This window comes from Clinocottus analis, unplaced genomic scaffold (genome assembly GCF_023055335.1).
Source record: "Clinocottus analis isolate CAN_PGR_092001 unplaced genomic scaffold, fCliAna1.0.p SCAF_18, whole genome shotgun sequence".
Classification (NCBI taxonomy): Eukaryota; Metazoa; Chordata; class Actinopteri; order Perciformes; family Cottidae; genus Clinocottus; species Clinocottus analis.
Window position 1 is genome coordinate 16,531,369 of NW_027175909.1, and position 25,139 is coordinate 16,556,507.

General features: G+C 45.0%; 4 protein-coding genes, 1 long non-coding RNA gene and 2 other non-coding genes across 9 annotated transcripts in view; 5 read left to right on the top strand and 2 right to left on the bottom strand.

Moving 5' to 3' along the window:
* Positions 1-2,755, top strand: part of apodb (apolipoprotein Db) — a 3,821-nt gene extending 1,066 nt beyond the window's left edge. Inside the window, exons 2-5 of one of the 2 annotated variants that reach the window (XM_068582100.1) lie at positions 157-280; positions 363-484; positions 1,645-1,730; positions 2,154-2,755. In XM_068582100.1, coding sequence (XP_068438201.1) covers positions 161-280; positions 363-484; positions 1,645-1,730; positions 2,154-2,386 — 561 coding nt within the window. In that variant the 5' untranslated portion in view covers positions 157-160 and the 3' untranslated portion in view covers positions 2,387-2,755. Of the gene's footprint in view, positions 1-125; positions 281-362; positions 485-1,644; positions 1,731-2,153 lie in introns of both variants that reach the window. The other variant, XM_068582099.1, reaches the window with a different exon arrangement.
* A 498-nt stretch (positions 2,756-3,253) lies between these two features.
* Positions 3,254-5,119, top strand: otos (otospiralin). Its single transcript, XM_068581679.1, has 3 exons — positions 3,254-3,311; positions 3,897-3,920; positions 4,727-5,119. The coding sequence occupies exons 1-3, from the start codon at positions 3,254-3,256 to the stop codon at positions 4,912-4,914; spliced, it is 270 nt and encodes an 89-aa protein (XP_068437780.1). The 3' UTR covers positions 4,915-5,119.
* LOC137788679 (uncharacterized) lies at positions 4,039-10,979 on the bottom strand. Its single transcript, XR_011077772.1, has 3 exons — positions 10,413-10,979; positions 10,261-10,297; positions 4,039-4,910 (listed from the first exon to the last, which is right to left on the bottom strand). It is a non-coding gene; the product is annotated as an uncharacterized lncRNA (long non-coding RNA).
* Positions 5,449-8,802, top strand: cops9 (COP9 signalosome subunit 9). Its single transcript, XM_068581680.1, has 3 exons — positions 5,449-5,618; positions 6,155-6,227; positions 8,623-8,802. The coding sequence occupies exons 1-3, from the start codon at positions 5,556-5,558 to the stop codon at positions 8,658-8,660; spliced, it is 174 nt and encodes a 57-aa protein (XP_068437781.1). The 5' UTR covers positions 5,449-5,555; the 3' UTR covers positions 8,661-8,802.
* On the top strand, positions 10,100-17,314 carry and1 (actinodin1). 2 transcript variants are annotated; one of them, XM_068581676.1, is made up of 6 exons: positions 10,100-10,828; positions 13,008-13,052; positions 13,920-14,059; positions 14,750-15,166; positions 15,540-15,794; positions 15,887-17,314. In XM_068581676.1, exons 1-6 carry the CDS (start codon positions 10,681-10,683, stop codon positions 16,907-16,909), a joined length of 2,028 nt encoding a protein of 675 aa, XP_068437777.1. In that variant the 5' UTR covers positions 10,100-10,680; the 3' UTR covers positions 16,910-17,314. The 2 variants fall into 2 exon arrangements, with proteins under 2 accessions (XP_068437777.1, XP_068437779.1); XM_068581678.1 differs by lacking the exon at positions 10,100-10,828 and adding an exon at positions 12,728-12,913.
* A 5,385-nt stretch (positions 17,315-22,699) lies between these two features.
* On the bottom strand, positions 22,700-22,773 carry trnai-aau (transfer RNA isoleucine (anticodon AAU)). Its single transcript has one exon. It is a non-coding gene; the product is annotated as a tRNA-Ile (tRNA).
* Positions 22,774-23,333: 560 nt separating this feature from the next.
* trnai-aau (transfer RNA isoleucine (anticodon AAU)) lies at positions 23,334-23,407 on the top strand. Its single transcript has one exon. It is a non-coding gene; the product is annotated as a tRNA-Ile (tRNA).
* Positions 23,408-25,139: the final 1,732 nt, after the last annotated feature.

Sequence of the window (25,139 nt, forward strand, 5' to 3'; positions counted from 1 at the left end):
TGACAGTGAATGTTGATGTACTTTTGGTCCTGAAGGTGAATCTTGAGGTACTTTTGGTCCTGACAGTGAATATTGATGTACTTTTGGTCCTGACAGTGAATGTTGATGTACTTTTGGTCCTGAAGGTGAATCTTGAGGTACTCGTGTACTCCACAGCATCATGCGTGCCTCCTCTTCCTCCCTCCTCCTCCTCCTCTTCCTCCCTCTCGTGGCGGCTCAGACCTTCCACTGGGGTCCGTGCCCGACTCCCAAGGTGCAGCCCAACTTCGACCTCCGAAAGGTAAAAACACTCGTAAACACTCTTAAGAACGTTCGTGGGCTTTGGTTGCACCGAGCGACTCACCTGCCGCCTCCCTGAGCAGTACCTGGGCCGCTGGTACGAGATCGAGAAGCTTCCCGCCTCCTTCGAGAAAGGAACGTGCATCGAGGCAAACTACTCGCTGAGGAAGGACGGCAGCATCCGGGTCCTGAACACACAGTTCTAGTGAGTCGTGAACTCAATGTTCTAGTAGTGAACTCAATGTTCTAGTGAGGAGTGAACTCAATGTTCTAGTAGTGAACTCAATGTTCTAGTAGTGAACTCAATGTTCTAGTAGTGAACTCAATGTTCTAGTAGTGAACTCAATGTTCTAGTAGTGAACTCAATGTTCTAGTAGTGAACTCAATGTTCTAGTAGTGAACTCAATGTTCTAGTAGTGAACTCAATGTTCTAGTAGTGAACTCAATGTTCTAGTAGTGAACTCAATGTTCTAGCAGTGAACTCAATGTTCTAGTGAGTCGTGAACTCAATGTTCTAGTGAGTAGTGAACTCAATGTTCTAGTGAGTCGTGAACTCAATGTTCTAGTGAGTAGTGAACTCAATGTTCTAGTGAGTCGTGAACTCAATGTTCTAGTGAGTAGTGAACTCAATGTTCTAGTAGTGAACTCAATGTTCTAGTGAGTAGTGAACTCAATGTTCTAGTAGTGAACTCAATGTTCTAGTAGTGAACTCAATGTTCTAGTGAGTAGTGAACTCAATGTTCTAGTAGTGAACTTGATGTTCTAGTGAGTCGTGAACTCAATGTTCTAGTAGTGAACTCAATGTTCTAGTAGTGAACTCAATGTTCTAGTAGTGAACTCAATGTTCTAGTAGTGAACTCAATGTTCTAGTAGTGAACTCAATGTTCTAGTGAGTAGTGAACTCAATGTTCTAGTAGTGAACTTGATGTTCTAGTGAGTCGTGAACTCAATGTTCTAGTAGTGAACTCAATGTTCTAGTAGTGAACTCAATGTTCTAGTAGTGAACTCAATGTTCTAGTAGTGAACTCAATGTTCTAGTAGTGAACTCAATGTTCTAGTGAGTAGTGAACTCAATGTTCTAGTAGTGAACTCAATGTTCTAGTAATGAACTCAATGTTCTAGTAGTGAACTCAATGTTCTAGTAATGAACTCAATGTTCTAGTAGTGAACTCACAGAAAGAAATGGTATAAAATAACACATTAGAACTCATTTGGGAATCTTGAGCACCTGAACATGAGGTCTAACCCCAGCGCCCCACACGGGGTCACGGGGTCATGGTTCTTACACTAGTGTTGTCTTTCTAACCGCTGCGTCTTTAGCGTGTGCTTCACGTGTTCCATGGCGTGTGTCTCTGTCCCTCCCAGCAAAGGAGAGGTGACTGCAGCTGAAGGCACCGCGGTGGTTCCAGACTTGAGAGAGCCGGCCAAGCTGGGAGTCAGCTTCTCCTACCGTGAGCACGCTTCTTCTTCTTCTTCTTCTTCTTCTTCTTCTTCTTCTTCTTCTAGCATGTAGCTTCTCACGGCGCTGCTAGCCGCTGTAGACACTTAGCATCGTTGAGTATCATCAATATGCAGACGATACCTGCATTTCTGTTGAACGTGACCTGACAGGAAATGTGAGTTTTGCGAGTCTAAACAGTTGAGCATCTGCAAACTAAATCAAATATCATAAGTTCCACTCAAGTGTGGAAATGTTCTCCCCTAAAAACCTGCAAACACACTTCTCTCTGACGGCACAGTCCATGTGTGGAGCGCCGCACGACGATGTGCGAGACTTTGACTGTGAGCTCGCGATCCTTTCCCTCTGTGTATGTAAATGTTTAGCATTTTAACGCCGTGAACGTCTTCCCGCTCGCCTCTCTTCTGCCTCCCAGTGTCTCCCTACGGCGCCTACTGGGTCCTGACCACCGACTACAGCAGCCTGTCCGTGGTGTACTCCTGCACCGACGTCCTCAGCATCTTCCACGTGGACTTCGCCTGGATCCTCAGCCGCTCGCGCTCGCCGTCGCCGGAGACCGTGCGCTTCGCCAAAAAGCTGCTGACCGACGAGGACATCGAACTTTGCCGGATGAAGCCCACGAACCAGACCAGCTGCCCGGTCACCTAGGGGTCAGCGGCGGAGGGGGCGGGGCTTATTAATGGGACAACACACCTTTTAATTATAAGTAGCACAGGCCTCGTGTTGCACCGATCGCTCAAATCACTAAAGAAACTAGTTAAATCCGCTATTTCAAAATGATTTTATATTCTGTGACTGCTCGTGATCGAGGAAATGGCATTTGTAAAACCGATAAATAAACTACAACGCTCAGTTTTATTGTGATATTAGGACATGGTGCATTATGGGAAATAATATACATAGAGGAGCAATGAAATAAACATATCCGTGGTGATGGCGCTCAACACGTGTTTTAAAGTTCTTTTCATGAAGCAGATCATCCGGCAGATTGTGTTTGATGACGGATCAATAAACAAAATACACAAACTGATTCTTCTAAATCAAATCTTGTAGTTTTGATTCTGACAAATATGAATGAATGAGAATAAATGATCAGTTAAGTAATAAAACATCTCACATTATAGAGAGCGGAATATATAAATATATAAATATATATATATATATATATATATATATATATATATAATACATCAGTAAAATCTGGGCAAGGCTTGGCTGTGTGTGTGTCTTTGTGTGTGTTTGTGTGTGTGTGTTTGTGTGTCCACTGCTCCCCTGAGCTCCCACACACACACACACACACACACACACACACACACATCGGTCCACCAGCAGACGAGCAGCAGCAGCAACTCTTCGCTCACAGATCATTTACAGGTAAACGTCTTCATCTCTATTTTCCTTCACTAAATCATCATCATCATCATTATTATTTATTATTAGGAAACGTGACGCTGTGTGTTCTTGTGGATTAAAACCAAGCGTGTGTTGTGTGTCATGCGTGTGCGTTGGTTTAGGATGAAGATGCTGCTGTGCTCCAGCGCGCTCCTCTTCCTCGTGGCTCTGCAACTCTGTGGCGAGTTCCTCTTTTCTTCACCGACATTTACAATGTTTTAAAAAGTTAAACGTGTACTTATGAAAGTGTATCGCTTATATATATATATATATATATATATTTATATATATATATATATATATATATATATATATATATATATATATATATATATATATATATATATATATATGTATATATGTATATATATATATATATATATATATATATAATCCTCCCAGATGTGCATTTGTTTTGGTGCACAAAGAGGACTCTGTGATGATGGAATCTTTATGCTCCAGACTGTGTGTGTTTGTCTGTGTGTGTGTGTGTGTGTGTTTGTGTGTGTGTGTGTGTGTTTGTGTGTGCGTGCGAAGTCGTCAGTGCTAATATTTGAGGAGGGAGCAGGTATCCTGCGGTCCTCTGGAAGCGAGCTCAGTTTTCTGCTCCTGAATCCCGTCTTTGTGCCTCGGAATGCTGAAGAATGTTAATGTCTCTCTCTCTCTCTCTCTCCCTCTCCCTCTCTCTCCCTCTCTCTCTCTCTCTCCCTCTCTCTCTCTCTCTCCCTCTCTCTCTCTCTCTCCCTCTCTCTCTCTCTCTCCACAGAGGCCAGAGTCATTCCAGAAGGAGGTATGAATATGAAATATAAATAACACATCTTCTTTTCGAAGGCTTCACAACACAAAAAGTTCAGAAAATTATAATTTTCCATCTTTTTGACTTAACTTTATTACTTACTTTACTGTATTTGATTTTACTTTTTTAAACTTTACTTTATTTTATTTAACTTTACTTTGTTTTTTCACTGACTGAACCTGAACGCCACGCGGCTCCAGACTGATGCTAAGTAGAGGGATGTTGTGTACTGATGCTACTAGAGGGATGTTGTGTACTGATGCTACTAGAGGGATGTTGTGTACTGATGCTACTAGAGGGATGTTGTGTACTGATGCTAACTGGAGGGATGTTGTGTACTGATGCTACTAGAGGGATGTTGTGTACTGATGCTACTAGAGGGATGTTGTGTACTGATGCTACTGGAGGGATGTTGTGTACTGATGCTACTAGAGGGATGTTGTGTACTGATGCTAACTGGAGGGATGTTGTGTACTGATGCTACTAGAGGGATGTTGTGTACTGATGCTACTAGAGGGATGTTGTGTACTGATGCTAACTGGAGGGATGTTGTGTACTGATGCTAACTGGAGGGATGTTGTGTACTGATGCTAACTGGAGGGATGTTGTGTACTGATGCTAACTGGAGGGATGTTGTGTACTGATGCTAACTGGAGGGATGTTGTGTACTGATGCTACTAGAGGGATGTTGTGTACTGGTGCTACTAGAGGGATGTTGTGTACTGGTGCTACTAGAGTTGTGTTTGAAGGCGTACGAGGCGAGAGAGGCCTCATCTCTGTCGCTTGTTGTGTGTCCTCAGCCCCGTACGAGGAAGCTCCGGCGGTTCCCTACTGGCCGTACTCCACCTCCGACTTCTGGAACTACGTCGAATACTTCAGATCCATCGGCGCCTACAACCGCATCGACGAGATGGCCCGGGCCTTCTTCGCCCACCAGCACCTCGGGGACACCCTGGGGTACGAGAGCAACGCAGGGCACGAGCACTGAGGAAGAGGAGGAGGAAGAGGAGGCAGGGAAAGACCCTGCGTGAATCAAAAGGAATGCATTTCTGAGAAAGGAAAGATTAATAAAGGAAATAAGTAAACATAACGAGTGTATCCCTGTATAGAGCGTAGTCATGCGTGTATGCACATGTATGTAGTATGTAGAGTATGTTTAGGTGATTGTTATCTTCATGTACGCGCCACAAATAAAGGAAACATTTTCCAAATATGTTAAGATTTTTTGAATGATCCTTGTAAATAGAGTGTTAACATTGTGTCTTTGCTACAAAACAAAAAAATCCGTGAAAAATTCACAAAAACACAAATGTTCAAAATGTCTCTATATACAAATATTTATATATATTTAAAATTTGCGGAATTCTTCCAGAAATAATAGCTTTACTGACCAGCATTAATCCCCTGTGTTCGAATATGACACATTTAATTGACTAGAGGAGACTCCGTTATTTTGTAACCGCAAATACAGAGCGGAACCATTAAAAACAAAGCCAAGCAGACATGGCCGGACATCATTCAGCGTTGCACACGTTTGTTTTGTTTCCGCGTACCAAACGGACGGAGCTTAGCTAGCGCAGCTAGCCAACCAAAACGCAAAGACACGACACCTGCCCAGCTGCACCAAGGATGAAACCCGCGGTGGACGAGATGTTCCCGGAAGGAGCCGGACCCTACGTGGACCTGGACGAGGTGCGTGAACCCGGCGGAACCGAACTATGTCGACGGAAGCCGACTAGCTGAGGTCAGCTAGTCAGCTTCCGTCGCTAACAGCTAACGTTAACGGTTAGCTGTTTCAGATCAGATGCCTCGTTTGAGTGTATGTTCTTTAGATATAGTGGGATACACATTATATAATGAGCAGTATCGGCATTATTATGACGTATTTTATTTAGTTTAAACTCCGGATTATGTCTGATTACTGGGTGAGTGTGAGGAAGAGTTACAGTGAGACACATCCTGTCAGACTCTCTAATGTACAGATATTACATTAATTAAGGTTTCGGTAAGAAATAGAATTAGAATTTAGAATACAACAATGTATAAATGCTAATAGTATAAGGAAATATCTAAAATAAAATAAGGCACATAAATATCATTATTTATTTAAATATTATTTATAGCATGTTTTTGTTATCACACTGTCAGATGGTGCCTTTATTGAATATAAACTGTGTGTGAATGTGTTAACGTGTGATTAACTCTGGGTGTGCTGCTGCTGTCTGCAGGCAGGGGGCAGCAGCGGGCTGCTGATGGACCTGGCAGCCAATGAGAAAGCGGTGCACTCTGACTTCTTTAACGGTGAGCCACAGTTTTCTTTCTTCCTTTTTTGTGTCTAATTTATCAAATCTGCACAAACTGCACAGAACATGTGTTCCTCTCAAGTCGTCGTTCATGCAGAACGTATCAGCGTGCAGGAAGCTTTCATTCTGCACTTCTATCCAGTGAGGAAGTAAAAGCTTCTAATTCATGGTTACACGTGTTGGTAACTAAAGCAAAGGAACCATTATACTTGTTTCTGTTCTTTTATTACCTACATTTATCAGCACACACTCATGGCGTTAGACATTAATGTGTGTTTATGTGCATTTAACTTCACCTAACATTACATTTACATTACGTTCCTAACACACCTGATTTGTGGGTATTTACGTGACATCTGTTGCATCAGATAAAGAATAAACTCTTTTTAGTTATCAAGAGGTCAACAGGAAGTTGTTTTACACGCATGGATTTCTTTTTAAAACCTTAAGCAGAAACGCGTGACGGACTCTTTTAGTGTTAAAACAATAAATGTCTTTAACGCGTCTGCTCACCAGGAAAGTTTGTAATGGAACATATGACCTTGAATACATTTAAAATATTCAAAATATTATAATTCAGGAGGGATGTAAAATGATAAAGTGGGAAAAAAGAGTATTGATGTATTGATGAAACTCCCCAAAATCTCATTGTCTTCTCAAATTTACACTAAAAAACCTTAAAAAAAACCGCGCATTATCTTCTCACATTAACCTTAAAAAACCCTTAAATTTTCATTATCTTCTCTAATTACCCCTAAAAACACAAACTTAATCTGTTTTCCCTCTCGCAGCGTCGGCTTCAAGCCAAACGATTTTGGGCTCAGCGGCAAAACACGACCCAGAGAGAAAAGAGCTGATTGTTAAAAGGAGGGAGAGAGAGAGAGAAAGAAAGAAAGAAAGAAAGAAAGAAAGAAAGAAAGAAAGAGGGGAGCTAAGAGGAGGACGGTAAAGTGAGTTTTATAGTTTCTGTCAGACTGAAACTCAGCGGGACACCTCGCCAGTCAGCTGCTTTAAAACACACACACACACACACACACACACACACACACACACACACACTTTTCTTTACATCACTTGCTAACGATGCTAAAACTGCAGGGAATTCTAAGCGTGGCACTAACGGGGACTTGCGTTATATATCTTTATGTTCTTCATCCTCATCATCCTCACTCAAAGCTCTTTTTCGCCGTGTTTCACCCAGAAAACGAACGCAGCTGGAACACAATACGAGACAATCGCTGCCAAAAAGGAAGCGACCGAATGTCTCGTACGTGTTTAGTCTCTTTCTTTCTTTCTTTCTTTCTTTCTCGGAAAGAAGTTGTTAAAAAAAAACAAAAAACGACGCGTCATCTCAGACGAAAAGCTAACGCACCTTAAATACTGATGTAGTCGCACATGTTTCCTTCCACGTGTGCACAGCGAGCGCAGCGCCTGCTCATCAGAACCAGGGTTTGACTCGAGAGGTGAGCGGCGAGCAGGAAAAGACTTCAACAAGACCTTCACTGGTTCTGTGAGGTCAGCGGGACATTGGTGATGTTCAAACCCGGTTGAGAATATATAAATAGGTGTCTAGAAGAAGACTCCCCGAGTCCCAGCAGCTGCAGCAGCTTGTGTTAAAAGTTGCAAGGGGTTATGGGTAGCCGAGGGGCGAGCCGGCCCTCATTAGTCCGGACAGGAATGTCCCGTCTCTGGGAACCTCTCGGACATGAAAGCAAGAGTTCCTCCGACGTAAATCACTCTCAGCCTTTGGGCTTTCTGTAAAAAAATATATATATATATATTGTTTCCCCCTAAAAATGTCTGCTACTGTCTCGGAGCTTCTTCTTTTGAATCTGCTTTTAAAAGAAAGAGGCTCAAAACATCAGCAGCATACATACAGGCATCTATATAAATGTTTATTCTTTTAATCAAACTATTGTCTCTCATTCATTTGAGTCATTTAAGGTTTACTGTATGCTTTGAATCCTCATTGTTAGTTTAAATACTACATTTTATCACTTTGTACTGTTTACACACACATTTCACACCATGTTTGCTCATGAACATTTGGTTTAAAGTCATGGAAATTTGGATAAAAGTTATGAAAATGTGGTTTAAAACATGGAAATTGGGTTAAAAGCTATGGAAATATTGTTTGAAGTTGTGGAAATTTGGGTAAAAGTCATAAAGATTTGGGTAAAAGTCATGTAAATCCTTCGGTCACAGTGTGTCTCCATCTGGGAGAAGTTGGCACATGTTCAGACCTTCTGGATTAAAAGTGTTCATCCAAGAGGCTTGGAGGTATAAACGCTGTCAGCGACATGATGTATTGCGTAATGAGCTGAGGGCGTGACAGGAAACCAGCTGCTCCGCCGCTCACCCTCTTCTTCCCGCCGCTGTTTTCCCGCCCGCAGACTTTGAGGATCTGTTCGACGACGACGACCTGCAGTGACGCCGGCGCCTGACCTCCGTGAACGCCAAGAAACCATCAACATGAAGTCCTCTCTCTCTGGTTCTGTACAGGCCCCGCCCCCTTCTCCTCCTCCCACCTGTCACTCACAACCGCAGCCAAATAAAGTTGTTTTTTTCAGGTACTTTTCTTCCTGTCGTGGTTTTGTTAAACCAGGTGTCAGGTGAATTCTGGGAATCCCTCACATTCCAGCTGCAGAGAAAATTATGAGTATGGTTTTTGGTCGTGTTTGAATCCGCCGCCGGCCCGATTGCAGGTCTGAAACACCTGTTAGCTAACGTAATTACACACGCGGCGCTAACGCTAACGCGACCGCTAAGTGTTCAGCCGGGCACGACGGGACAGGAGACGTTTAAAAGAGGAAAAATACTGAGAAAATGAACATTACTGGTCTCGTAAACATAGAAGTATGCCTTTAGTTATTTATTTTATATATTATTATATGTATACAGCATATATTTCTGTCGTATGAACCTTTAGAGCTCAACTTGCGCGCAACCGCACCGCCGTGCACCGACTGCTGGTGAAGATAAGAACATAGAAAACTTCACATTTATGTATATTAATGCTTTTGTATTAGAGTTGTACACATATTGCAGACTTCTACTGTAACAAAGTACCTGGACTGTACTTTACTAAAGTACAGTCCAGGTACTTTGTTAAAGTACCTGGACTGTACTTCTGAACTTTTATCTTCAACGAACTTCATTCATTTTATTTAATGACTTTCGGTGTAAAAGAGCAGATTGAAATGTTTCAATATAAACTTTATTAAAACTTGTAGAAACACACAAAGCTCACAAGACCAGTTACCAGTTTGTGTGTGTATGTCCGTTTGTGTGTCTGTGTGTGTTTGTGTGTCTGTGCTTGCGTGTGTGTGTTTGGCTGTTTGTGTATCTGTGTGTGTGTGTGTGTGTGTGTGTTACAAGGTTGGCATGCCTGAACACAGTTAAACTGAGGAGGAAACTGCAGATTATCAAATTCCTCATGTGTAGACCAGCTGTGTGTGTGTGTGTGTGTGTGTGTGTGTGTGTGTGTGTGTGTGTGTGTGTGTGTGTGTGTGTGTGTGTGTGTGTGTGTGTGTGTGGCCCCTTCATTGTTTCCTGCTGTTGTCACATTTCTCTCTTCTTGGTCATGTGACTGTTGCATGAAACATTTATTAAAAGATTATTAAATATAATTTACTGCGTCGTGTTGAACTCAGACTTCGTCGCCGCTTCACCTCCACGTCTCCATCTCTGCTGCCGGGCCCTCCCACCTTCTCCCTCTTCCTGTCTTTAATTACGGGGGCCTCCGATTGGCCGAGACCTCCTAAAGGATCCAACCAATCGGGCGCCTCGATGGGGCCGACCCCCCCCCCAGGTGATCCCCCCCCCTCCCTCCTAGCTTGCGTGTTGTCTGCGCGAGCGCTAAATGAACGGACTCGGTTTAAAACCCTGACAGATCTCCTTCGCCGGGGCAGTCGAGCAGTCAGGCCGCAGGGACCCAGTGCACCAGGGACCTCTATACACACACACACACGCACATACACACACACACACACACACACCTACACACACACACACCAGGTGGACTGACTCACCTGCAGTCCGGCTTCCCTTTGAGTTCACATCTGGATTCTGCAGACAGAAGACAAGATAACCACAGGTGAGAGACTCAAGAACAAACTCTAAAAGGTACTTAACGTACTTTAAAGGTACTTAACGTACTTTAAAAGGTACTTAACGTACTTACCTGGGGGGGTTCTAGTCCAGTTGGGCCGCTCGACAACATCTGGTTCTGTTTTTTTACGACGGAGACGTCGTAGCGACACGTTTGCTTAAAAGCCGCCGACTCCGAGCATCAGGGGTCACTTCTGACTCGCACCTCGCGCCTGAGACCCAGAAGGTCGGTACGAGTCTCATGAAGGGGACGAACATCTTTCAGGGCTTTTAGTCGTGGAGAAGATCCGGTGTGAATAGAGTAGATAACACGTATCAGCTCTCACCTGAAATGCACAAAGATGCTTCTGAGGGAGCTTTTTGCTTCAGGACAGGAAGTCGTCGCTCTGAGCTTTAACCATCGTCTCTCTCTGCAGGACCGAGGACGCGTCGTCATGGCTGGAAGGAGGATGACGGTCACGACTCTGCTGGCTGTGATTCTGCTGCCCGGTGAGTACACAGCTCATGTACTAATACACACAGATACACAAATGCACTCAATGGAAACAGAGAGGAGGTGAAAGTATCGTCAGAGAAATGCTCTTAAACTGTCAAAGGGCTCAGGAAACGAGCCCCATGTGGAAGTTACTGTTGCAGAGAAGGGTTTGTATATATATCTATCTATATATATATATATATATATATATCTATATATAGAAAATCAGGTCACAAGGTACAAATCAAGAAATAAAACATGTTAGGTATCAAATTAAACATAAAAATCAGCTACGATAATATATAATCCACATGTACAAGCTCTAAACAACATTTTTTTAAATCATATTTTCTCTTTACACTTTTGCCTTTTGACAACGGTGCCTCGTTAAAAAGAGAGCTGAGATTGTTTTTAATTTTTGATGTGAAATATGAGTTTGTATCTCGTATGTAAGTGCATTTAAAAAGAGAATTTAAGACAGTAAATGACCGCAGAGGATTAAAGGGCTGCAGCACGACACAGCTCCATGTTATAAACTATAGAAAAACATTTAAAAAAGAGAAAACAAACCCTTCAATAAGAGGATTTTATAAGCTTAGCATAGGTTTCATACCTTAAACTGAAAGCTCAGAAACACAACGGTTGAATAAACGTGAAGAGAAGCAGTGTGAACAATAAACGACACCATGGGAGACGCGGTGATGTCACGTCGTGAATAACCGAAGCTGATCATCACGATGGAGCCACACAGGCACACTGTAATCTTCATCATCATCGTCATCATCATTGCTGCACTCTGCAGGTCCGAGTCCAAAGAAACCTTCAACGACATAAACATCTGATTTTCTTTCTCTCCAGAAGGACAGAAACACGGTTGATTTTGTGAATTGATTAAAGTTTTATAGCCGATGCTGACTTCACTTAAATTCTGCTACTTCAAAAAGTACAAAACCTTGAACCTCTGAGAGTGATTTATTATTATTATTATTATTATTAATAATATGGATCACGTGATTGATTAGCATTCGATGAGCTGCAGCGAGTGAAGATGATTCATGAAGAGTTTTGAATAATCGAGGTAAAGAAACGATCTGACTCAAGGCCTCAAGGTGTCTGCCCTTCAGCGTACACACACACACACACACACACACACACACACACACACACACTCACTAATAAATCATCCATAATGTTTCATAATGGCTTCAGTTTGCTTTCTGCAGGACAAAGAGTCCCGTCTTTCCCTTCAAAATTTTTCTTTTAATCTCACTTGTTAAAGCAAGAGGGGGAGGAGGAAGAGGAGGAGGAGGAGGAAGAGGAGGAGGAGAAGGAGTCTTTCATGTAGAAATGAGTACCTGTCAGCATCTCCTCCTCCTCTTAACTCTGTTGTTTCCAGATGTGACGGCAGTTTTCTTTTTTTACAGGCGCTCGTTAAAAACCAAACAGCGGATACTGAGACAGCATCATTTAGCCTTCCTCCTCTTCCTCCTCCTCCATCATCATCATCTTCACTCGGGTCACCTTCACTTTCTCTTTGCAAACTCACACCTTTGCATGTTTCCCTCCATGTTTGACCTCGTCACATCTTTCTGATCAATGTCGTCAGAACTCTCTTTTAAGCGGAAGATTGATGTTTTTATCTATTTCCGACACGCGTCACATAACCCAGAATTATCCCCTCTGGATCTCCCTTTTAAACTCACCTCCTCCTCCTCCTTCTCCTCCTTCTCCTCCTCCTCCTCCTCCTCCTGTAGGACATTAACACCTTTTCCCGGTGGAGATGAAAAAAACAAGCAGAGCTGAATCTGCTGTTCTCTCAGCCGCAGGGGGTCAAGCGGTGCGCGTACATACATGTGCACACACATAGCGCGCACACACACACACACACACACATGTGCACACACACAGTGCACACGCACACACACAGCGTGGGGTGTGATGTTACAGGCTCACCTATAAAATCTACAAAGAGCTGCAGTCGCCGGCGGTCCGGGCTCAGCCAATTACCGCGGCTCTCTTTACCTGCCTGCAAGTGTTTGAGGTTTAACGTCAAACACTAAAAACGTTGTCACTGATGAATCACAGACGCTATTAAAAAGGTCAGAATAGAAAGAGTAAGCAATTTCCACAACTTCAACTCAGACCTCAGCAACTTCTTTTCACATCTGCTTTCGCTTCCCTCCGTGTTCGCAGCGCTGCTGTCCGCCGGACCGATTGTGCAGAAGCCGAAGGGAGATGGTGAATATGTGTTTGTTTGTTTTTTAAAACTCGTGCATGTACTCGTTTGTGCCGGTTTCTCTCCGGAGCAGCGACGCCCAGCCCCGTGTTCAATATGTGAGACAATAATCTTGGCAAGTACTGTAACAGTCGGGTTATAAGCCGTTACGGTGGGTGTCCCCGCGCTGTAGCCAGCTAGCGTCCCTGCTAGCTCTCCGCTGTAGCAAGCTAACACTGTTGCTGGCTCCCCGCTGTAGCAAACTAGCCTTGCTGCTAGCTCCCCCGCTGTAGCCTGCTAGCGTTGTTGCTAGCTTCCCGTTGCTGCTGCTGCTGCTGCTGCACGCGTCCCCGCTGCCCGAGTCTGGTCGTCAAGCCGGGGGTTTGGTCCCGCTAACTTCGGTGGCTGTTGGGGAGCTAGCGACGAACTAGCCGAGAGCTTTAGCGGGGAGCTACGAGGAAACGAGCAGCACTAGCTAGCTACATTGGGGAGCTAACGATTAGAGAATTTTTTTTAATTATTTTTATTCTTACAGTTTTCCTTATTGAAATGGCAAAGTAGCAAGCTGCTTCTTGCTTTTCTTCCTCTTCTTCTTCTTTAAATCTAACGTCAGCGTCACTTAATCTGATCTGACTAGCTGAGAGCTTTAGCAGGGAGCTAAGTGGAAACTAGCAGTACTAGCTAGCTACAGTGGGAAGCTAGCGGACACACTCACCGAACGTAGCGGCGTTTTTTTCACGGTACAATGAATAGATAGTATATACGGCCTAACACCATGTATATGAAGTCTGACGTCCTGAAAGAGTTGTCGTGAACTTTGAGACGGTCCTTTTAAACTCGATGTCCGAAGCCTTCGGGCCTTGACTCGTCTTTCCTCTCCTCGGCGGCAGGCGGCGTCCAGGAGAGCGCGGCGGCCGCAGAGTCTCACCGGAGGCTCGTCCGCAACCGCAGGAACATCAGCTGGTACAAGCAGAACTCGGACTTCTGGGGCTGGTACAAGTACTTCACTGACAACGGCAACCAGGAGGCCGTAAGTACACACACACATGAATTGTTATCGAATAAAAGGAGGCTGTTAAAGTTCCACTTTCATAGATGTTACGATAAACCCGCAGATATCGAGCGTTCCCCCAATTCAATGGAGCGTTTTAGCATCTTTAAGATCATTGTTTTGGTTTTTCTGGCCAACAACTGTCATCAGTGTCTTTGTTTTTAGACTGTTTTTACAGCTTTTATCACTCAGAAGCATTAAACAGCAGACAGAGAAAGTTATTGACTCGCTGAAGAAACAGACAAGGACATCGGTTTGCTTTCACTTAAAAACTTTTTTAGTTTCCTTTTACATTTTCTACTTTATGATAATGTCCGTGTTTTTTACTTCACGGTCAAATGCTCCATATCTTATTTTTTCAGGCGTGTAAAGTGGGTTTATTTAGCTCCTCATGGACCTCTTGTGTTGAAACTTTACAGAGAAATAAACAAGGTTACAGACGGGTACAAAGAGAAAGGTCTCTAGAGATCATTTATCCGTTCACGACAGACGTAATGAGAAAGAATATTCATTTGACTCACCCGTTTATTACGTTTAATTATATCGAGGCTTAAAGTTATTCATAATTCAGGGCGTGACTGCTTTGAGTGACAGGTGGGTCACCGGGTTGTTTGTCACTAAACTGTGCCCATGCACAGCTCACCAAGAAACCCCCTCGTCCCCACTCAGGTCCAGGAGATGGACCGCATCTACCTGGCCTACCTCCAGAACAAGAACCGAGCGGAGGGCCGTCGCTCCTACAAGGCCTACATGCGCCACCTGGGGGACGTCTACAAGTCCTGCGCCGACTCGGATGATCCCGACTGCGTGTCTTCCTACACCAGCCGGCCCAAACCGAAGCCGGAGCCCCCCAAGCCCGCACCCGTGAAGACCTGCGACCCCACCAAGGACGCCTACTGCCTGTACGCGGCTTTGGTCCAGGGCAAGAGCCCCTACCTGCCTCTGGCGCTCCCGGCGGCGGCCACCCCCGCCCCGGCACCGGTGAAGGCCCCGGCCCCCATGTATGTCCGCTCCGCTGCTTCAGCGAAGGACCCTCAGTCCGGGTATTACTACTACGCTCCATCCGCGGCGTCCTACCTGTCCAAGGTATGCTTCCAGGAAGTGTTTGTACATCCAATGCACTGAAGGATTCAGTCCAATGGCAGAAAGATATGAAGCATCATATGCATTGTGTACGGAGTATTTTAATATAGATTAAGGTTCAATAATGTACTTAAGTGGGTAGGATTTGAAAACCTTCGACTTTGGTGCCCCCTTGTGGTCGTTTTAAAGACACAAATTGACACAATATGGGAATGCTGGGAACAAAGGGCTGAACAAAAACTAACTTATCTCATCAAAATAAGTTAAAACATGATACAAAAGCTGCACTCAGTAGCCTACAACTACAAGATGCAGTATCTTTTTGAGCCGAAATGACATCGTGCAACCATTTCTGTCGATATCGCTCATGCTTCAGGAGCAGAAGGCCGAGCTGCTGCGCATCTGCGCCTCTGACGACGTGGACTGCCTGCAGTACCACTTGAGAGCGGCCCACGGACACACACCCTCCGCCGGACCCGTGCCTTCCTACGCTCACCTCGGCTGTGACCCCAGCAAAGACCCCAGCTGCAAACCCAAACTGGTGCAGAAAGCCTCCTCCGGTCTCTACCTGCAGTACCCCAACTGCGATCCACTCCGGGATCCCCTCTGTGCCCACGCTGCCTCCCTCGCGGTATGCTTTTCAAGTTAATTGTCGTCTTAAGGGCTTCTTTCTGTTTACTTTTGCATCTCTGACTTTGATTGTAATGACCTCTGTTCCTTCAGGCGGCTCGTTCCCCGAACCCTCCTGCCCCAGCTGGCCCCGGATCCTGCAACCCTCTTTATGAAGAAGGCTGCAACCCCCTTACTGCCACCCGATTCGCCAAACCCCCGAAGGCGTACCAAAATGACAAAGAAGATGAGGCCGCCGCCATCCGTGCCGCTCCTTCCTCCACGCAGAGCGACCCTTATGCTATGTACAGGGACGCTTATGCTAATGCTAACAGAGTCAACGACCCCTATGCCATGCAACGCCAGGCTAGCGCCCCGGCTTCTCCCCCGGCTAATGACCCGTACGCCATGCTGCGCAGATTCATGGCCCAAGCTCAAGGTAACAACCCGTACGCTGGGCGCATGGAGCCCGCTCCACGCATGGAGGCTGCTCCAGAGGCCAACCCCAACGATCCCTTCTCCGCAATCCGCGAGGCGGCGGCCGCTATGCATCGCCGCGGCCAACCCGCCGCCAGGCAGCAGTTCCCTTTCTCCAATCCCAATTATGAGGAGCCCGCGCAGGAGGAGCGCCACCCTCTGGGCCCCCCAGGTAAAACCAAGGAGGGCTACGAATGCTTCATCGGCTACGATCGCGAATGCTACCCCGTGAAGGCCGCCAAGCCCACCGAGCCTCGCTCCGGAGTCCACCGCCACATCCCTTACGCCGCCGAGGCCTACGAGCCCCACCTGAACGCCGACGGCAGCCGCAGCGGAGTCCTGGAGCCCTCCAACCCAGACTGCGACCCGGAGTTCGACGCCGACTGCCGCCTGCGCCGCTACGAGCCTCAGGAAGAGGAACTGCCCGAGCGTCACGCCGAAGAGGACCACAGCCAGGGGGCGACGGAGAGCGAGCAGCTGGAGCAGCAGGAGCAGTACGAGGCCGAGCCCTACCAGAGCGGCCAGGAGGAGCCTCACATGGCCTACCAGCCCCTCTCACAGGGCATGCCCAGCCTCCAGGACATACTGAGGCGCTACGGAGACCAGTTCCCTGAGCAGGAAGATCACAGAGCCTATGCAGACGACTACCGCAAGAAGTAAACATGCTAACACACACACACGCATGCATGCAGATGGACAATGAACACACAGTCCCGTGCGTTCTTGTAGCTTAGCCATTGACCGCCTCACGCAGCGCGCAGTAAGTCCTACCTGCACCCGACACGGGACACGAGGGACATCCATGGACCCGATGAGCGAGTACATGCACGTACATCCACACACACCTTCCAGCTGCAGGAGCGCGCTCAGAAAGCCGAGGGAGCTCCTGCAGCTTTTCATCTCTTTAGCCGCTTTAGACCGGTTTCTTTGGCCTATCGCCTTCCTGTGTCCACCTCCTCAAACCACTCGAATGTGTAATGACTTCTCAATGCTCAGCTTTGCTTCTGTATCGACGCGTCTCACATTTTTAAAAAGAATTTGTTGGTTTACTTTTTTTTTTGTCAGTGATGGATTATGTGAAGATTTTTTTTTATCTTCATTTTTTAATGTTCTAATAAAAATCTGTAGAAAGCTGTTTTTGCATTTTCATTCATTGGATCTTGACATTTAACATCTGACTTACCGTAAAAGTCGGGTTATAAGCCGCAACTACCTTTCGGTGTTTGTTCCTGCTAGCTCCCCACTGTAGCCAGCTAGCGCTGCTGCAAACCTCCGCTAGCTCCCACTAGCTCCCCGACAACCATGGAAGGTTATACATCTATATGTGTATGTATATGTGTGAAAGTACACATTTTGAACAGAAGGTGGTGTAGATTTTCCATTTTAGCTGGATTTAACATCCTTATTCAACTATCAGTGCGTTTACATGCTGGTAATAATTCGAATCTTGCTTTAGTCGGACTATGCTCTCTTTCGGGGCAACTGCTGTTATCCGAATATACATGGCAGTGAATAAATCGAATCATTGGCCGAATGCATGTCATATCCGATACGACAGGTGGCGCTGTTTTCATTACATGTAGTGGTGATACAGCCATCTCCGCTTGACCTCTTCACTCTTCATAATGGAGAGAACCCCGCTAGCTTCGGTGGTTGTCGGGGAGCTAGCGCAGAGCAAACAGGGAACTAGCAGCAGCGCTAGCTGGCTACATCAGGGAGCTAGCAGAGACACCCACCGAAGGTAGTATCGGCTCGTAACCCGACTTTTACGTTTGTTTGTTTCTGCCGGCCGTGACAACTTATCGTCTCTTTCGACTTCCGGGTCACGACCTGGGAGGGAGGGAGGGAGGAGGCGGCGGGATCTTGAGCATGCGCACAAACGCATTGTCCAGTTCCGATCCGATTCAGCGTATACATGCAGCGTTATTCGAATTATCAATCGAATCGAATCGAGTTATCCAGGGGTGTTAATCGGATCGTAGTCGGACCGCAGTTATTCGAATAAAGGTGTTTACATGAACTGGATAATTCGATTTTAGTCGGACTAAGCCAGTTATTCGAATCCATGTAACCGCACTGTATGTTACACCAGGAAAGACAACACTTGAACTTCCAGAGTTTTTTTTAAAGAGGGGGTTCTCTGCTCCTCCGCTCCCGTCTCACACTTCTTTAGCTTCATGTTTTTCTACGCTGTGTTTCTCAAAACTCCAAACTAACGCTGCCGTATCGATCTGGAGCTCTCAGACACATCAGCAGCCAGCCGCAGGTCTGAAGGGAACGTCTTGTTGTTGCAGGAAAACCTCAGACTTTTATCCAGCTGCAGTTATCAGCATCGCCACGGGTCCTTCAAGCTGGAAGAGGTGAAGAGTTTCAGTTTTACTTTAGTTGGACCATACTGAGAAGTAAAAAAAAAACCTGCATTGGGATTCATTCATCCATATTTACCTGATAAAATCATTTTATTTATCATCAAACGACTGGATGCTGTCTTGATCTCCTCAGTTTCCATCGGTTTTTAACGTCTACTGTGAAACTTATTTATTCAAATCAAGCAGCTGCAAATCCTTTTTGTGGTCGTAAACCTTTTACATGGAAAAAGCAGAGTAAGTAGAAAAAAGATGGTTCTGGAAAATGTCAACGAATGTCAAGTAGACGATCAAAGAAATAAAATCTGACAGGAAATAACTTTTTAAAAGAACTAAAGGTGACAAGTTGGAAGGTTTTAAAGTAATTGCGCTGAAAGGAAAATGGTTTGTGTCAATCAAAAAATATAATGTATTCTGAAATTAGTAAATCTAACTTTAAGTATGTTTTGAGCATAGTATTTTATTCTTTTATGTAAAAGTACAACAGGAAACACATTAAAGAGCTTATGATCATAGCTCCTCATCTGCTCTTAATAAACAAACACCAGCATTAACTTTCTTATATATATATATATATATATATATATATATATATATATATATATATATATATATATATATACCGATAATATCTATAAATGTGCCCTTCAGGGTCCAGGTCCATCCAGCAGGTCACATGATCCCACCTCATGCAGCGCCGGAGAGAATAAATAGAAACAAATCAATCAGAAGACGGCAGAAGATACACAAGTGAGGGAAGACGTGATTGTGTGTGTGTGTGTGTGTGTGTGTGTGTGTGTGTAAGACTGTGAAAGAGATTGTCACGCCTAATCAGTCAGTTGTCGTCAGTCTGCCTCCAGCTGCTGACAAAGTCATACCCCCCGTACAGGCAGGAACACACACACACACACACACACACACACACACACACACACACACACACACACACACACACACACACACAACACATCTTACTGGTAATATTGGTTTATATATTGCAACCATCCACCTTTCTTGTGGAACTATTTTTGTATTATGACTAATATAATTATTAATGTCTTTATCATGAGACTCCCATGATGCTCAGATCCTTCCCATCCTTCCCAGTGACTCACTGGTTGTACTGGTATTCGTGACGCGTCATCGGAAATAACAAGAAAAAAAAAGCAGGTGCGACTTCAGTGGACTTGAGCTGAATCAAGCTGCGAGGTGTCATGAAAGCCTCGGGGAGCAAAAACAAATAAGCGAAGGAAGCAGCGGAGGACGCTCAATGAGATGAAGGAAAGGAGAGGAGGAGGCATGGGGAGTAAATAATGAGCAGAGGGGAGACGCTCAGCGGGCGCTCGCAGCCTAACAACCCGTTAGATATCAGGATGGGAAGGAAAGTAGGTTCCAGTGGTGTGCTGTCGCCCACTCTTCCTCTTCCTCCTCCTCCTCTTCCTCTCTCTGTACGTCACAGCAGTGTGTTTGTCACACGGAAACTAGCTGAACTGTTTCATCTGTGTTTGACCTTCCACCTCTCGGCTCGTGCGTCGCTGTGAGTGTAAGACGACTTTCACCATCAGTGACGTGTCGGGTTGAAGCATTAGCGCCCCGAGGTGTAAATACTGCCTTTAAAACTTCACTGAACTGCTTCTTTGTTTTACCTTTTTGTTCGCTACAGGAGCTTTTAGCTCCGGTTGCTTCATCTGTTCCTTGTGGTTAACACACACACACACACACACACACACACACACACACACACACACACACACACCTGGCAACAAGACAAACATGCTGATAAAAGTACACAAAGTTACAAATCAGGGCGCTGTTATAATCATACGTTGTTCACCTGCTGGAACAAAGCTGTTTTTGCTAAGTTAGCAGCAGCGCTAGCTGGCTACAGTGGGGAACTAGCAGCAGTGCTAGCTGGCTGGCTACAGTGGGGAACTAGCAGCAGTGCTAGCTGGCTACAGCAGGGAGCTAGCAGCTGCACTAGCTAGCTACAGTGGGTAACTAGCAGCAGTGCTAGCTGGCTACAGCAGGGAGCTAGCAGCAGTGCTAGCTGACTAAAAGTGGTGAGCTGGCAGGGACAACCACCAAGGTAATAACGGCTTGTAACCTGACTTCTACGCTAGCACTTTTTTTAGTAGCACTTAAAGTAGCACTTTGTAGTTTGCTCTTCTTGAAAACAGTTTTCCAAAACCACGGCACCAAAGAAAGAGCACCACACTGTTAATTAAAGAATAGTTGGACCAACTCAACTAAATTACTTCTATTGGTAAAACAAATGAATTAAGTTATTTTCAAATTAATTCAACATGTTAGATTAACAAAATTGCTTTAAGTCAGCTGTATGTCATCATTTGGTTGTTTCTAAATCAATGGTTTGCATTACTTAAACTTACGTCAACTTAAAATGTCAACTCAAGTCAACTTAACATTTCTAGTTTTTCCAACTCAATTATTCGCTTGACCCAAAAGTCAAATACTTCTTTACAACCGAATATTATTGTGTCAGGTTTTTATTGTAACCTTAGTGTGACACTTTAGTTTGTCCAATCCAATTAAAGCACCTGTCCTCACATTACAACTTTAAGATCAATCAAATCTGACGTCTTTTGAACTTTTTAAACAGAAGAGCTCAGGAACATCGAGGGATTAACCCCGACAGAAGAAAAACAGACGTTTTGTCCAAACCTACAGATTCTGCATCACCAGGAAGTGGAGGTCCTGGTCGGGTCTCCGTGGATTCTTCTCCTTCGATGACGTCGTCGGCGTGTTTAGCATTCACGAGCATCATCGCCGCGTGGATCCACCTATACCTGAGGTCAGGGGGGGAAAACGCAGAGTCAGCAGATTCACGCACGGCACGATATCTACAGGATTAGACCGAAGAAGAGGGCGCAGTATTAATATGAGGGGATTTGTTACCTCCCGTGTTATCCAATCCCCCGTTGGCAACTTTATAGCCGCCTGACTTGTGCTGCTGTTACTCAAGGACATCGAGCAGACGAGCTCCCCGCAAGAGTTCACTCAACCTTTCATGCACTTTTTTCTTCTTTTATTTTTCACGCCGACCATCTTGCGTCCTTGGGCGAGACGCTTCGCCCCAAATTGCTCCCGTTCCCGGCGTGTGAATGATTAGCTCGTTCTGACGGGCAGGTGGCCCCGCGGTGGCCCCGCGGTGGCCCCGCGGTGGCCCCGCCCATCAGGGTGTGAACGGGTGAAGGATGACACGTAGCGTTAAAGCACTAAGCCGAACGGGCGCCGCTGTGCTGCGTTCATCCTTCAAAGTCTTGCGTCTGAGATGAGAAGCGTGATTTTTCTCCAGGAGTCAAAGTGGTTTGTTGGGTCGTCTGACTTCACGCCGCTGGAGGACTTCATGACCCTGTGTGTGTCTGAAGCGTGTCGACATCAAGTGTACACAAAACAACACACTGCGAGCTAAAGACTCAACAAAGTCACGACTGGTTGCTGTCCTGAGCTCAATGGTGGAACGAGCTCAAGAAAGTCTTCTACCGCAAACTAAAAACACATCTTTCACACCTATCCCAAATAAAGAAAGGTGGTAATATGTACATAAAGGTAGTAATATGTACAAGGAAGGTGGTAATATGTACATAAAGGTGGTAATATGTACTAAAAAGGTGGTAATATGTACATAAAGGTGGTAATATGTACTAAAAAGGTGGTAATATGTACATAAAGGTACTAATATGTACTAGAAAGGTGGTAATATGCACAATACAGGTGGTAATATGTACATAAAGGTACTAATATGTACTAGAAAGGTGGTAATATGCACAATACAGGTGGTAATATGTACATAAAGGTGGTAAAATGTACAAGAAAGGTGGTAATATGTACAAGGAAGGTGGTAATATGTATAAAAAGGTACTAATATGTACTAGAAAGGTGGTAATACGTACAAGAAAGGTGTTAATATGTATCTAAAGGTAGTAATATTTACATAAAGGCAGTAATATGACACTTTTAGATTGACCCTGTTTGTAACGTTAAAGGTGACGTCATACGGCATGGGATTGAACCGGCTGCCTCATGTCTCACAACACGTGAGTTACAGCTGCCCCAAAACCACTGACCAGTACGGGGATCGAACCCGCGACCTTGGCGTTATTAGCACCACGCTCTAACCAGCTGAGCTAACCGGTCGATGTTAATCACGTTATGTCAAACATAATCCGCACATTTTGAAACGTAGTTTTTGTCTCGTTTTGACGGCGCTTTGATTTGTTGTGTTTTTTTCTGAGCAGGCTGAAGACATAAGAGCTTTATTTCACTCATTATTGCTTCTTCTTCCTCCCGAGGAGACAGTTGTTTTATCACATGAAGCAGCCCGGAGACGAATACCATGAACTCATTTCATACCAAGTTTACATGAAAATTAATGTTAATTACTGCGAGATATTCTGCGTTGGGAACACTTATGGAAACCAACGGAGACGCTGCGAGAATGAGATTTACCCATTTTGTTTCTGTTCAGAGAGCTCAACATGATATTGAAGGACACGCGCTGCACACACACACACACACACACACACACACACACACACACACACACACACACACACACACACACACACATAATGAACACAACGTTTTCAGTCTGCTCAGAAAAATTACATCCAAAATTAAATCATCTTCAACTGTCAAACTAGATAAAAACTATATTTTAAATTCTGCTGTGTGTTATGTGTGAGCTGCGCTCATGTGACCGGTTAGCTCAGCTGGTTAGAGCGTGGTGCTAATAACGCCAAGGTCGCGGGTTCGATCCCCGTACTGGTCAGTGGTTTTGTGTTGTGAGTTGTCGTCCTGCAGACACAAGGGAGCCGCTTCAATGACGTCACCTTTAACGTTAAAAACAAGATCTACCTTCTGATGAAGCTGCAATATTATAGCACACACACACACACACACACTCACTCACTCTCTAACACACACTCTTTCTTACACTCACTCTCACAAACACACTCACACACACACTCTCACACACACTCTCACACACACTCTTTCTTACACACACTCTCTCACACACACTCTTTCTTACACCCACTCTCACACACACACTCTCTCACACACACTCTTTCTTACACTCACTCTCACAAACACACTCTCACACTCTTTCTTACACACAGTCTCTCACACACTCTCACAAACACTCTCTCACACACACTCTCTCACACACACTCTGTCGTTGTGAACAGGTGGTTAGTGGCTTCAGGTTCTCTGGAGGTTGTCGTGGTAACCTTGGCCTGATAGATGACCCCGCCTCTCACTGTCGTCTTGGCGATGCCCTGGTGTTTATCTTGCCGTCCTTCGTCTGAACGTCTCGTTCATCATCCCAGCGACTTCCCTCTGATCACATATGAATCACAACATGTGTGTTTATTCCTTTTGGCTCCGCCTCCTTCTCTTCTTCCTTTTGGCTCCGCCTCCCTCTCTTCTTCCTTTTGGCTCCGCCTCCCTCTCTTCTTCCTTTTGGCTCCGCCTCCCTCTCTTCTTCCTTTTGGCTCCGCCTCCTTCTCTTCTTCCTTTTGGCTCCGCCTCCCTCTCTTCTTCCTTTTGGCTCCGCCTCCCTCTCTTTGTCCGGTATAGTTAACGCAATGAACCGTGTGTGTGTGTGTGTGTGTGTGTGTGTGTGTGTGTGTGTGTGTGTGTGCGTGTGTGTGTGTGTGAGTGTGTGTGTGTGTGTGTGTCTTTCTTGCGTGTGCTTTTCAACCTTTCCATGTTCGTCTGTGGAGCCATCTGGAGCTACGAGGCCTCCGGTTAATGGACAAGCACATGCACAAGTGTGTGTGTGTGTGTGTGTGTGTGTGTGTGTGTGTGTGTGTGTGTGTGTGTGTGTGTGTGAGAGAGTGTGAACATCTGAGCGCAGCTGTGGACAGCAGCAACAGATGGCTCCTCTTCTTCTCTCCTGAGGCTCTCCACTAAAGACAAAGTGAAGGAGCTGAAACTCAAAGCTTTACATTCCATGAAGCCCGTTAATAACACACACTTATCCTCACTGGCATCGACAATAACTCACTGTTTTATTTTAAAACAACATTATTTATTCCTATTCAGAGGAACAGGGCCAAAGTTACAGGTGACATCAGCCACTGAACATTTTAATATCCGTCTTTTTAAGTCCACTTCACGCCCTTTCATCCATAAAGGATGAAGTGTTTTGTATAGACTTCCTTGAACCTTTTGGAAAATCCGCCTGTGGCCATTTTAAGTCCCAGCATGCCCCATTCAGACAATCCTTTGGCATACAATATGTAATATTTTTCAATTTTTGAACCAAACGACACCATTTCTTGACTGAAACTTCTTCCTAACAGGCCAAGACTTTGTTTTATTGTGATTTTTGTTGCAACTCCTGAAGCTTTTCTGGTCGGCCCACATTTTTTAAAACCATGTTATACAGCAAGTGTGAAAGCTGATGAACATTTTAAGTCCCAGCATGCCCACATCAGCCAATGTTTTGCTATAAAATACATTTTTTTGAACCGAACGACACAGTTTCTTGACTGAAA